Here is a 13,794-nt window from a genome sequence, read left to right as displayed (position 1 = left end):
TGCTTTTTACTACAACCCTAATTAACATCAAGCAGAGTCTAACTGCGTAACCAGCTAGGAATTACCAGTAATGGCTAATATAGCACACATCAGATCTAATGTGATAAGACAATACAAAACTACCTCCACCAGAATAATTTTAAGAGCCTTTTATATTATTTGAGCCAGGGAACAACAAAGCAAAAATGGTATTTTAGAAAGGCCAATCTATTCAAGGATGGAAAGAATTTGGATTTGGAGAGCAAGATACAGAACAGTATCTCTGCCTCATCCTAAAGGAGGGTTCCTTTGACAGCATGTGTAGGGATGCCCATGTTTCCACTTATTCCATTGTGTTCTGGTTCACCTCTTGAAGCGTTATGTAGATGCTCTAGCAGAACGGGTAGGTGTAGTTATTAATACAAAAATGATAACCTCACCTCTTCTTTTGTGTAGAATGGAAAGTGAACAATCGGCAGAAAGGGTCCTGGATGCAGTATCAAGGAGCCTTAGCAACTACCCCTTTGACTTCCAGGGTGCCAGGATCATCACTGGCCAGGAGGAAGGTGCTTATGGATGGATTACTATCAACTATCTGCTGGGCAAATTCACTCAGGTGAATACCTCATAGAACTCAAGGAGGTGGCTCCCTCACTGCCAATGTCATTTCTGTCTCAGGCAATATTTGAGTCACTAGCCAGAATTAGTGATGGATTAATGAATGAACTTCCTACATTTGTAAAGATCTTTAGAGTTATAATTATCTTACAAGAACCTTTGCTACTGGAGAATATGGGAGCCATGTCTTCACTTTAGGGGGGACATAAGGGGAATAATAATCTATTTTATTTAAGATCAGTTTAATCTTATTAAAAATAACTGGGCATGGTGGTACACACCTGTAATCCAGCTAATCAAGAAGCTGAGGCAGGACGACTATGAATTCAAAACCAGCTGGATAACATAGCAAGACCTGATCTCAAATAAAACAAGACAAACTAAAAAGAATAGTTAATATTTGCCTTGTGCTATGCTAAGTACTTTTTCTGTGTTGTGTGACTTCATCCTCAAAACAACAGCATTAGCTACTGTTGTTATCCCTATTTTAGAGCCCAATATTAGTGCCTAAAAAGGTAATTATTCTGCCCAAGATCACACAGCTCGTGACTGATTGAGTGGGGATTTGAACTTGAGTCAGCCCAGCCTCAGACCCCTTGTTTGTAAACATAGTTATACTACTTCCATGTTGCTGCAGTCTCACTAACTCTTTGAAGTCCCTTTTTTCTTTCTGTTGATTTGATGCTGACTCAGGAGCCTCCAGTGAACTTTGCCTTACCTTTCTGCCCCTGCTTCTTGCCTTAGGAAGTTCCTGAGTCCAAGAAATTGTGTGAAAATGGGACATTCAGATTTCTAGCACTAATAACTGTACTCTCTTTTAGACATTCAGTTGGCTCAGCTTTGTCTCACATGATAACTATGGTGATGAAACTTACGGCGCCTTGGACCTTGGGGGCGCTTCCACACAAATCACTTTTGTGCCCCTAAACTACAGTATGGAGTCCCCAGAAAACTCTCTACAATTTCGCCTCTATGGCAAGGACTACCTTGTATATACACACAGCTTCTTGTGCTATGGGAAAGATCAAGCGCTCTGGCAGAAACTGGCCAAGGACATTCAGGCAAGTATAACCGAATTCAGACCTGCCCTTCTCACATCTGGTCCTCAGCCCCCACATCCTGTTATTTCCTCTTTTTAATCCAGTAATTGGTCTGAAGCTGGTTCCTGTACTTTCCAAGCCTTTTCTGACAGAATATCAAGCTACATCTGGTCGACCCGTAGGAATCGGTCCATCCAGACATCCCCTCCTGTATTTGTGTTTGTTTATTGTGTGGTCTCCAAGGACACAACTCAGATCTTTTTGAAGGAATTAATTTTTCACACCAGTGGTGATGATAATGAAAGTTACATGTAAAGAGAATTGCTTGTGGGGAAGGGTTGCAATTTATAAGCTCTTCTAGATCATTGTTTAACCTCCCTTTCCTATGAACTCCAGAAAACAGAATTGTTAGAAATGACCTGTAGAGGAGGAGAAAAAGGTACTTTGGCGAAAGCACTAGAATTTGTTAATTCACACTTCAAATCTTGTACCCAGATGCTTTCTGCATTTTAAAGGAAGAAAAGTTAAGCACTCAACTTGATGAGAGGACTAGGCACACTCTGACAAATAAACACAGACCAAGGTTGTCACATCCAGCTGTTCTCAGTTTCCATGAAAGGACAGCTAGTTCTCTACTCTCCTCCAGGCACTCTGTGGGTCTTAAACCACCATGGATAAAATGACCAACATGGGAGTAGGTGTTGCTGAGAGATGCCCATGGAACCTCAAAGATCCATGAAGCTTCTTTTCCATAGTAGCCTTCTTTCTTGTCTTGGGATTCAAAATTTTCATTTTTATACTGCTGGCTTACATGACCTAAGGCACCTTCCAGGTCTAAGAGCTTGGGAGGAGAGGAAGGGACAGTGTGCAGATTTCTGGACATCTGCCCTCATGCTTAAATTTTTGAGAGCTTTCAGAGTTTTTCTTGTGACTCTGATCATGGCCTATATAATTAGGACTAAGCACCCAGGAACATTCCCAGCTAATGGCATTTCTGGGCCTAGCTTTAGCATATCAGTATTCTTAAATACCCTAATACCAGTACCATTTCTGATGACTCTTCAGTAATTTTTTAAACTTATTCTCAAGATGAAAAGGCAAGACAGGAATATATTGATGCAATGCTGGTACTGCACAATGTTTTCACATTGATGACATCAGATTGTGCCTTTTGCCCCCAAAGCCTTCACACGTGACTCCTTCGAGTGATTTTTCCATTCAGGTTTCAAGCAACGGAATTCTCAGGGACCCATGCTTTCACCCTGGATATGAGAAGGTAGTGAATGTGAGTGAACTTTACAAGACTCCCTGTACCAAGAGATTCGAGAAGACTCTGCCATTTGATAAGTTGCAAATCCAGGGTACTGGAGACTATCAAAAATGCAAAGAAAGCATCCTTGATCTCTTCAACACCAGTTACTGTCCTTACTCCCAGTGTGCCTTCAATGGGATTTTCTTGCCACCACTCCAAGGCAGTTTTGGGGTAAGTTTGTGAAATGATAATATATATTTGTTAGTATGATTTCAGTTGCAAGTTGTAGAATATACACCTATAAAGAGTTTAAATGGTAGAATTTCTTTCTTTCTCACATAATAATGTGTTGAGATAATTCATCATTAATTATTTGGCCCAACAATGTCAGGATTTAGGATTAGCTTCTCCATTATCTTCTTGACCTTCTTGTGGTGTTGAGATGGCAGCCACTACTCCAAGAATCACATCTTCACATGCAATACCAAAGCAGGAATGAAGTGTAGAGGTTTCTCTTCACACTTCTCTCTCTCATTATGCAGAAGTGCTAACAGACATCTTTTCAGATCTTATTGGCCAGAACTTGGTGAAATGCACATCTCTAAACCAAGCTGTGATAAAGGAAAATAGTGTGGTTAGTTCATTATTATTCACCTCCTTGAGGGAGTTTTTCCTGAGCACATTGCTCCTGCTACCTGTGTAAAATTAAAATTCTATAAGCAAGGAAGAAGGGGGCTGGCTGTGGGGTACACACTCAATAGAGTCTGCTACAAGTGGCTTCCCAAATGTTAGCAGGAGGAGAAGCAGCAGTTGGATGACTCAGCTAAAGGCTTTCCTCTATGAAGATATTTGGGAAGTAAAAACTCAGGAAATCCCAAGGAAGCATTTGAAAATAACATCATTTTCATTACATTTTGAAGAGTTGAATCTCAGCTCCAAATTCCTCCCCTTTTTAATTATTCTAGAATAAGATAAAATATTTGAGGAGAAGCAGAAGAAATGTCCTTTGATCTACTCATCATTCAACTCCATATTTTGGTCTTGGAAACCAAACATCATTATAAACATAATTAAGGAGTATATTGCAAAGTTAGCTATTATCTATCAAGTGCCAATTATAGACTAAGTATTACAGATTCATTATTAATGAAGATATCATTCCAAGAAAGGAGGGATTTTGTGTGCCTTCGCACACTTTTTCTCTTTTCAGAAAATAGAACAGCATGTAAGGAGGGAGGTTCAATTCTCCTCCAGGACCCCAGCCAAAGAGCTTCTCTCAAGGTCTCCTGACCCAGTCCAATATCACAGAAAGAGCTCAATGGAGACAGCACAGGACCTATAGTAGTCATACCTGTCTTCTTGGAAATTGTATGAGCTCTTCATTCCCTTGGTCCCTGAGAAAACCATAGTAGGTAGTGTCATGGATCCAGGTTTAGCTTAACCATGGTCTAAACCTCCCCTCAAGTTCCTGAAAGAAGTACATCACAGACAATGACTGATGGAGAAACACTTGCTTATTAGCTGGCTCCATATGCAGATTCAGAACAAATTAGAACCTCTTTTAGATACTATGTGGTTGAACTGGCATTGATTTCCCACTTTTTTGGGGTCAGGGCACCTTCCTGCCTTGAGTTGAACTTTTACAAGAGAAAGGAAGGTGCCACAACAGGACAGCACATGGCCCGGGATGCTGGAGATGGCCAAAGGCTCTTTGCACTCCAGATACTGTTAAGAAGTAAATCTGAAGGAAAATGAACATACCCTTGTGTGTTGACTTTTTAACTTTTCTAAAAGCTTTGCCTTCTGGGAAACATGGCTCAATTCTTGCCTTCAAGTTTGAGCAAAACCCTTCCTCCTTGAGGGGACAGAATTTCCTTTGAATGAAATTCACTTAACCTAGGTAGAGAGAAGTAAACGTTGGAAAAGTATGGAAGGGCTCCCTACAGAGTTCCCTATAGAGTTTTCTCTTCAGTTCCTTAGTCACTCATTGAGATTGTTCCCACAGTCTTCTAAACCTCAGTTTGGTATTCCTCTTAGATCAGCTCATTGCCTTCCTCTCAGTAGCATCTTTCTTCCTTGGATATAACACTCAGGGTCAGCACCAACCTGTACCTATTCCTGGCTTGGCGATTTCTTTCTGCTTCAGACGTTTTGGGTCTCTTGTATAATTTCTTTCTAAATCCTGAAGTTTTTTGACTGTTTTCTTGCCTATAATGTCTACCTCATTAGCAGTTAATTGTGAGCAGTGTAGACATGCCAGACAAGCAGTGATTGGGCTAATAAATATCTAACAATCAGCTCTCTGGGAATGGGGAGCTGATTTGTAGTAGTTGCCAGTTTCCATGGTATAAATATTCCTGCTACAGCTTACTTCAAGCTACTGACATCATCAACTGGGTCATGAAAATCTCAAAATGTTAACAATCTTGTTAAAGATTCTAGTGAGTGTGCAGACGACAGCTCCAGCACACCACTGCAAAGAGAGAGAGAGAAAAACCCCTAAATACCCTACCATTAGGTAGGCCCCTTAAAAAGTTTAGGTTTTTGAGTTTTTTTTTCTTCCCAGTAGTCCTCATTCTACTGTAGCACTCCTGCAGGAGTTCCCACCCTGAAGTTCTGGGACTTAAAACAGGTATTTGTAACGTATAAATCCAGTTGCATTCCTGTTATTTCCAAAACCAGTTAGGGTATTCTCAAATCACAGAGAACTTGTGGAAGGGAGTTTTTGCCACAATGGCAGTCAGCCCTGATGATCTACTTCTTAGTCTGTAAATGCAATATTAAAAACTGTCGGGCCAGGTGCAGTAGCTTGCATCTGTAATCCAAGCTACTTAGGAAGTGGAGATCTACAGGATAGTGGTTTCAGACCACCCCAGGCAAAGAACTAGTGAGATTCCCCATCTCAACAAACCAAGCTGGGCGTGATGGTGCACATCTGTGGTCTCAACTACTCACGGGAGGGCAGAGGTAGAAGTAGAATTACGGTCTGAGGCTGGTCTCAGGCAAAAATGCAAGACCCTATTTGAGAAATAACTAAAGCAAAAAGGGCTGGACCACATGACTCAAGTAGTAGACCACCCGCCTAGCAAGTGTGAAGCCCTGAGTTCAAAGCCCAGTACTGGAAACAAAACAAAACTAAACTAAACAAAATCGTCAATGCTCTTGTCAGTCTGGCTACACTGTGGCCTTAGTTAGTAGACTGAATCCAGTGTTACAGACAAATTAGAAACACAAACAATGAAGAGGGAACATCTGTTGGTAATTACTTATGAGGTAATTTAGAAATTATTTTTTAAGACCACAGTGTGCCATTTATATAAGCAAGAAAGCGCAGAAACAAATTCAACAGGGAACTGAAGCTAAGAAACATTTTAAATGTATTTGTTTACACATATGTACACACAGTTGACCACAGAACAAAACAGGGATTAGGGGAACCTGTCCCCCGCCTCCTTTTCAGTGTTGGGGACAGAACCCAGGGCCTCTCACATGCTGGGCAAGCACTCTACCACTTTAGCCCCACCCCAAGCCCTTTCGTATTTATTTTTAAGATAGGATCTTGCTACTGCTCAGGCTGGTCTTGCTTTGCCCAAGCTGGCCTCAAACTTGTGATCCTCTTGCCTCTGCCTCCCTAGTAGCTGGGATTATAGATGTGTACCTCCATGCCTGACTCCCCATGTATAACTTTTTAAAAAAAACTATTTAAGACCTTTGTCAATTAGATACTTGAAGTTTGTCTTTTTAATTTTTTGGTGGTACTAGGGTTTGAATTCATGGCCTTTTGCTTGTGAAGCATGCTCTCAGCCTTTGAGCCACTCTGTCAGACCTTTTTGCATTGGTTGGTTTTGAGATGGGGTCTCACTTTATGCTCCAGCCAGCCTGGACCAGATCCTCCTATTTGTGCTTTCCTGAAAAACTGGGATGACAGGTATGTGCCACCACATTGAGATGGGGGTGTCACCAACTTTTTGCCCAGGCTGGGCTCAAACCATAATCTTCCCAATCTCTGCCTCTCAAATAGCCAGTATTACAGTTGTGAGTTACTATACTTAACTTTCTGCTCCTTTTGTTTTGTGGGTACTGGGGAATGAATTCAGTACCAGGGATAAGCAAGCACTCTACCACTGAGCTTACATCCCCAACCCTTCAAAAAAAAAGTTTTAATTTTGAGTCAGGGTCTCAATAAATTGCCAGGCCAGCCTTGAACTCGGTGATCCTCCTGCCTCAGTCTTCTGAGTAGCAATAATAATAGGCAGGTGCCACCATGCTCAACTTCTCTTTCTCTTCTTCCTCCTTCTCCCTCTTCTCCTTCTCCTTCCTCCTCTCCTAGTTAAAAATGAAGGTCTCTAAAATCTCAACCTAACCAGATGTGAAACAACCTAAAAATCTTAAAGATATATTGAGAAAAATCAGGCTTAAATTTTTTTTTGTCATTACCAAAAAAGAGACGTCCTTAAGTAAAATAATCAAAACACCATGCTTTATTGGTAATGCAGACAGTTCTAATTATCTGGTCAATGGACAAAAGACAAGTACTTAAGGTCTTCAGCTCCAATCTTTTATTCATTTCTTATTGATGCAACTTCATAGTCATTTCTTCTTGTAGGATGACGGGTGATGACAGAGATAATAAGCTGATAGTTATTCAGCTCTCCCCTGCTCAGACTCAGGATAACGAATTCTCAGACGATGGATCAACTGCTTTTGTGTCTTTGCCATCTTGTGGTTCAGAGTGTTCTGGGTGTCTGCATTGGAAAGTGATGTTTAAGTGGTACCAATCTGGAGGTGGCTGCTGACTTTGGGTCCTTATCCTCTTCCTTGCTGTCTACTCTGTCTGTCTTTGGTGAAAAGGGCTCCTGAAGAATTGTGGTCTACAGCCCCAATGCATATTCTGTCTCCCTGGTCTATCTTGCTCTCTTACACTTCAGTTGTCAGCACCCTCTTGTCACTTCTCCCTACACAGGAAGGTGGAACAGTGTAATCAAGACCCATGGCATCTTCAGAGGATATGGAACCTGCATCGGCTATAGGGCTGGCACTATGGGGCTTAGCCTTCAGGAGCACTTTTGGATCCCACCTTTGTTTTTTTCTTTGCTCTCACTATTGTCATGATTCTGCTGGTAATTGCATGGAGGATCCTATGACATGGAGAGCGTCTGTAATGGTTACGGTCTGTTTCATATTTACTGCCTTGAACTAGAATTCCACTAGGGCCTATAACATTTGCTGCCTCCGTACCCTATTTTTTCTTCAAAATGAAGCTTCTCTACATCATGAAAGTACTTCTTGGACTTATTTATTAATTTATTTATTTAGGTGGGACTAGGGTTTGAATTCAGGGCCTCATACTTGCTAGGCTGGCACTCTACCTCTTGAGTCACTCCACCAGCTCTTTCTTGTGTTGAATGTTTTTGAGATACGGTCTCACTCTACCACTTCAGCTGCCTCCCCACTTCACCTCCAACCATTTTTGTTCAGGTTATTTTGGAGATAGGGTCTTGCTTTTTTGCCCAGGCCAGTCTAGACTGCATTCCTCCTATTTTATGCTTCCTGCTGTTACTGGGATGACAGGTATGTGCCACTGTGCCCAGCTTTTTTCCTTTGAGATGGGGTGTCACAAACTTTTTTGCCAAGCCTTGTCTGCAGAGTCTTCCTGATCTTATCCTCCTGCATAGCTTGGAATGACATGTGCATACTTCAAACCTCAATCTTCCTGATCTCAGCCTTCCAAGTAACTAGGATTACAAGTGTGAGCCACTGGTGCCAGCTTGAATTATTATTGTTAATGGCAGCCTGATGTACAAAAACATCTTCCTTGTCATCATTTCTATTTGTTTGTTTTGGTTTTTTGAGCTAGGGTCTTGTCGTGTAGCCCAGACTAGCCTGCAATTTACTCTGTGGTTCAGGCTGGCCTGGAACTTAAGTTCCTCCTGCTGGGATTACAGGTATGAGCCACCACATCTGGTCATCATTTCATCATTGATGAAACCATATTCATTTCTTACATTGAACCGTTTCACTGTTCCCAAAACTTTCCGTCCTTGTTGATAGCCACCACTGATGAGGCTACCTGTGTCACTGTCCGTGGTGCTGGATTTGGTGTTGGCAGTGTTCAGGGTGGAGGCAGGTGGGTGGTCAGTAAGTGACTTCTGGGTCTTGGCCTCACTGCTCATGATGGCATTAATGGCAAATAGGCCAGCAGATGCTGCTCAGGGATCCATCCTCTGCTCCTGCATGCCACAGATATTTGACTCCCTACCCCCAACGTAACTGCTAATCATAGACTGCTGTTGGCCAGAGCCTCACCAATAACACAACCAGTCAATTAACACATATTTTGTATGTTACATGTACTATATGCAGTGGAAATATGCAAGAACCACAAGAAATCACTTTTTTTTACTGCAATATGCAATTAACTAGGAGATGAATCGCTCATGTGGAGCTCAGTTGTGTAATGTGGCATTTTAAGCAGAGACTCAGAGCACTGGAACTCACCACAATGAGGGCAACATGAAGGGCCGTGCATTACTCCAGTGCTGCAGGAGGTGCTGCAGCTAGTTTTACACAGTGATGACTTAATATGGCGTCTCCTCAAGTTTTAAGAATTCTCTTGACTGCGAATGGTGTCATATACCAAGTGCTGGTTTACATAAATTTGGTTAGTTTTTAATCTTTATAGTGTATGTATATGTATTTTATGATTAAATGATAAAATAGACTAGAATTTAAATATTCTTTTCATTATTTCTAGACTACGTGGTTTGTGAGTTCTTTCAGATTATCTCAAATCTCAAAAAAAAATGCACATGTAAGTGCATTTAAGTGCATGTAAGTGTAAGCAATTCAAACCTGTTCTGTTTAAGGGCCAGCTATATAAATGTGTGTGTGTTTAGCTTTATGCTTCCTAATCAGGTCCATAATTAACATTACATCCAGCTTCTCAGGTCCCAGGGCAAAGCAAACCTGTTCTTATAATTGAATTCCAAGTATATTTCACAAGGGACATTTTATTAGATAATCTCTTTGACCACATCTATAAAAATTGCAATTTTTGCCAGGTGTAATGGGAGAGGATTGGAGTTCAAGGACACCTGGGCAAAAAGTTAGAGAGACTCCATCTCAACCTGGGGGTAAAAGTGTACACCTGTGGTCTCAGCTACAGGAAAGGGAGGCCACAGGTAGGAGGATTGTGGCCTGAAGCTGGCTAGACCTAAGCAAAAATGTGAAACTCTACCTGAAAAATAACTAAAAAGAAAAAAAAATCAGCAGGGAGCCTGGATCAAGTGCCTAAGCATGAGGCCCTGAGTTCAAATGCCAGTACTGTCAAAAAATTTGCAATTTCTTAAAAAAATTTTTTTATTATTACTGTTGTACTGGGTATATAATGTGACATTTACAAAAGTTCTTACAGTGTATCATAGTGACTTTGCCCCCTCCATCATTCTCCTTTATCCTCCCCTCCTCCTATTCCTATAATAGTTTCAATTTTCCATTTTCACACATGTACATAATATATCCACCATGTTCACCCTTCTACACCCTTTCTTTGTATCCTCCCTCTGCTCACAGGAGCAGGTCCTGCTGACAGGACCTGTTTTACCTTCTTGTTCTCCATTTTTGTAAAAAAACACAAAAGACATTTTTGTTTGTTTAAGTTGTTTCATTGTGTTTCATTGTGACATTTCCATGTACCATATGTATTATAATCTGAATTGGTTCATCCCTCTATTTTTCTCCTTTATACCTTAGTCTCCTTCTTATGGTGATTACAGCAGGTTTAAAAATTCTAAATTCAAGACTGCCAATAGCCAAGGCAATACTGAGCAAAAAGAGCAATGCTGAAGGTATCACAATACCAGACATCAAATTATACTACAGAGCCATAGCAATAAAAACAGCATGGTACTGACACAAAAACAGTTATGAAGACCAGTAGAACAGAAGATCCAGCTATGCCCTTTTGGTTTTTGACAAAGGTGTCCAAAACGTGATGGAGAAAAGACAGCCTCTTCAATAAATGTTGCTGGAAAAACTGGATATCTGTGTGCAGAAAACTGAAACTAGATCCTTTCACCCTGTACAAGTACCAATTCAAAGTGGATTAAGGACCTTAATATAAGACCAGAAACTTTGAAGCTTGTGTAGGAAAGAGCAGGGAATACACTGGAAGCAACAGGCACAGGCAAGGACTTCATCAGTAGAACTCAAATGGCTCAGCAACTAATAGAAAGGATCAACAGATGGGACTACATGAAATTAGAAGGCTTCTGTGCAACAAAAGAAATGGTCTCTAAATTGAAGAGGCTGCGCACAGAATGGGAGAAAATCTTTGCCAGCTATACATGAGAGAAGGGACTGATAACCAGAATATACAGAGAGCTCAGAAACTAAACTCCCAAAAAATCAATGACCCAATGAAGAAATGGACAAATGAACTGAACAGAGCTGTTTTAAAGGAAGAAGTCCAAATGGCCAAAAAATATATGAAGAAATGCCCAACATCCCTGGCTATAAAAGAAATGCAAATCAAAACCATGTTAAGGTTCCACCTCATTCCTGTTAGAATGGCTATCATTAAGAACACAAACAACAACAAATGTTAGCAAGGATATTGGAAAAAAGGAAACCTCATACACTGCTGGTGGGAATGTAAATTAGTATAACCACATGGAAAACAGTATGGAGGTGCCTCAAAAAACTAAAACTAGAACTGCCATATGATCCAGCAATTCTACTCCTAGGGATAGAAGTCAGGTTACAACAAAGGCACCTGCACACCCATGTTTATTGCAGCACTGTTCACAATAGCCAAGCTTTGGAAACAGCCAAGATGCCCTACTACTGAAGAATGAATTAAGACTATGTGGTATTTATATACAATGGAACTTTATTCTGTCACAAAGAAGAATGACATTTTGTTGTTTGCAGGTAAATGGATGGAACTTAGCAAGGTTCAAAAGTCCAAAAGTCACGTTTTCTCTCATATGTGGAATACAGACCTAATACAAATATAGCAATATTATGAAAAACAGGTCATGCTAATGGAAGGTCACATATGAGAGTGGGGGGATAAAAGAAGGAAGTTAAGAAGATGAATATGGTTGATGTACTCTCTGTATGAGAATGAGTATAGAGTTTTGAAACCTGTTGAAACCATTGTAAGAAGGAGACTAAGGTAGAAAGAAAAGTAGAGGAGATGAACCAATTCTGGTTATAATACATATATACATGGAAATGTCATAAGGAAACTCCTTGTGTAGCTATCTTAAACAAACAAAAATGTCAATTTTCTTTTTTTTTTCACTTACAAATATGAGAGGAGGGTGGATCAGATCCTCTGGGGGGGTTGGTACTAGTGGGAGGAGGGAGGAAATGGGGAAAGGGAGTGGAAGGGTGAATATAGTGCAAATACTGTGTATGCATGTATGTAAATGGAAAAATGATACCTGTTGAAACAATTTCAGGAATGTGGGGGGAGAGGGGAATAAAGGAGAATGGTTGGCGGGGTGAATTCAAGTATGATATATTTGACATATTTTAAGAACTTTTATAAATGCCACAATGTACCTCCACCCAGAACAACAATAAAAAACTATATTCATTCTTGTATAGAAAGTACATCAACCATATTCACCTTCTTAACTTCCTTCATTTACACTCCCTCTCCTGTTAGTGACCTCCCTTTAACATGACCTGCTTTTCATAGTAATGCTGTATTTGTATTAGGTTTATATTCCACATATGAGAGAAAACATGTAGCCTTTGGCTTTCTAAACCTGGTTAAGTTCACTTAAGATGATGTTCTCCAGTTCCATCCATTTACCTGCAAAAGACAAAATTTATTCTTCTTTATGACTGAATAAAATTCCATTATGAATAAATACCACATTTTTTTAATCCATTCATCATTTGTGGGACATCTTGGCTGTTTCCATAGCTTGGCTATTGTGAATAATGCTGCAGTAAACATGGCTGTGCCAGTGCTTTTATTGTAACTGCAGTTTCTTATACAACTTGACTGTCTCTTATCTGAAATGCTTTGGGCCAGAACTGTTTCAGATTTCTGAATGTTTTGGATTTTGGAATGTTATATAGATTTTACTGGTTGCACATTCCTAACTCAAAAATCTGAAATGCTCTTTGTATTAGCTTTCAATTATTATAACAAAACACCTGAAATAATCAGCTTATAAAGGGAAAAGGTTTATTTTAACTCACAGTTTGGAGGTTTTAGTCCATGATTGATTTGCCCCATTACTTTGAACCTGTGACTAATCAGCACATGCTGAGAATACACAGTAGAGCAAAACCACTTACTTCATGGCCATGAAGCAAAAGAGAGAAAGGGACCAGGGCTTGGCTGCCTGTGACCTGCATGGGTATGCTGTGTGAATCTGACTAAGAGCAGCAGAGACTGAGAAATAAGACATACACAGACATTAGACACAAAACATAAAATAGAAAGCTGGGATCAGGAGGACTGCACATTCCTCCTGGGATACGTGAGAGCCTACCTGAGCCAGAGTATTTATTTTATAGGTCAGTACAAGGAAAAGACTCTGGTAAAAATCAAGCTTCAACAATTCTTTGATTTAAGGTAAAAGGAATGAGGTTTAGTGGGATAATTTTCCTAAGGCTAATGAAGGTTAATTACAACACATCAGTTCTGGAATCATCAAAGCACACAGGACACCTTATCTAAGGTATTGATTAATCTGGCATCAAGGAGTCTCCTAACAGTTCTGGTACTTTACCTAGTTTTGCATCAGGGGGCTGGAATGCAGACACAGCAGGTTGTTTTCTTCAAGGAGATGTGAGAACAAAGGTCAAGACACCAGGTGCTGGGAAGAATGATAGTAAGAGAGACTGTGCAAACTTCTACATGGAGAGGCTGTGCAAACT

General features: G+C 40.4%; 1 protein-coding gene and 1 pseudogene across 2 annotated transcripts in view; one reads left to right on the top strand and one right to left on the bottom strand.

Moving 5' to 3' along the window:
* The window catches only part of Entpd1 (ectonucleoside triphosphate diphosphohydrolase 1), a 123,196-nt gene that overhangs the window by 64,689 nt on the left and 44,713 nt on the right, over positions 1-13,794 (top strand). For both annotated transcript variants that reach the window (XM_020175081.2, XM_074078636.1), the window contains 3 exons: positions 436-595; positions 1,419-1,658; positions 2,860-3,120. In XM_020175081.2, coding sequence (XP_020030670.1) covers positions 436-595; positions 1,419-1,658; positions 2,860-3,120 — 661 coding nt within the window. The remainder of the gene's footprint in view (positions 1-435; positions 596-1,418; positions 1,659-2,859; positions 3,121-13,794) is intronic.
* LOC141424653 (Y-box-binding protein 1-like) lies at positions 7,531-9,062 on the bottom strand (annotated as a pseudogene).

The sequence above is a fragment of the Castor canadensis genome, chromosome 7 (assembly GCF_047511655.1).
Source record: "Castor canadensis chromosome 7, mCasCan1.hap1v2, whole genome shotgun sequence".
NCBI lineage: Eukaryota > Metazoa > Chordata > Mammalia > Rodentia > Castoridae > Castor > Castor canadensis.
Note: the sequence above shows the minus strand (reverse complement) of the source record. Positions and strands in the feature narration are given on the sequence as shown.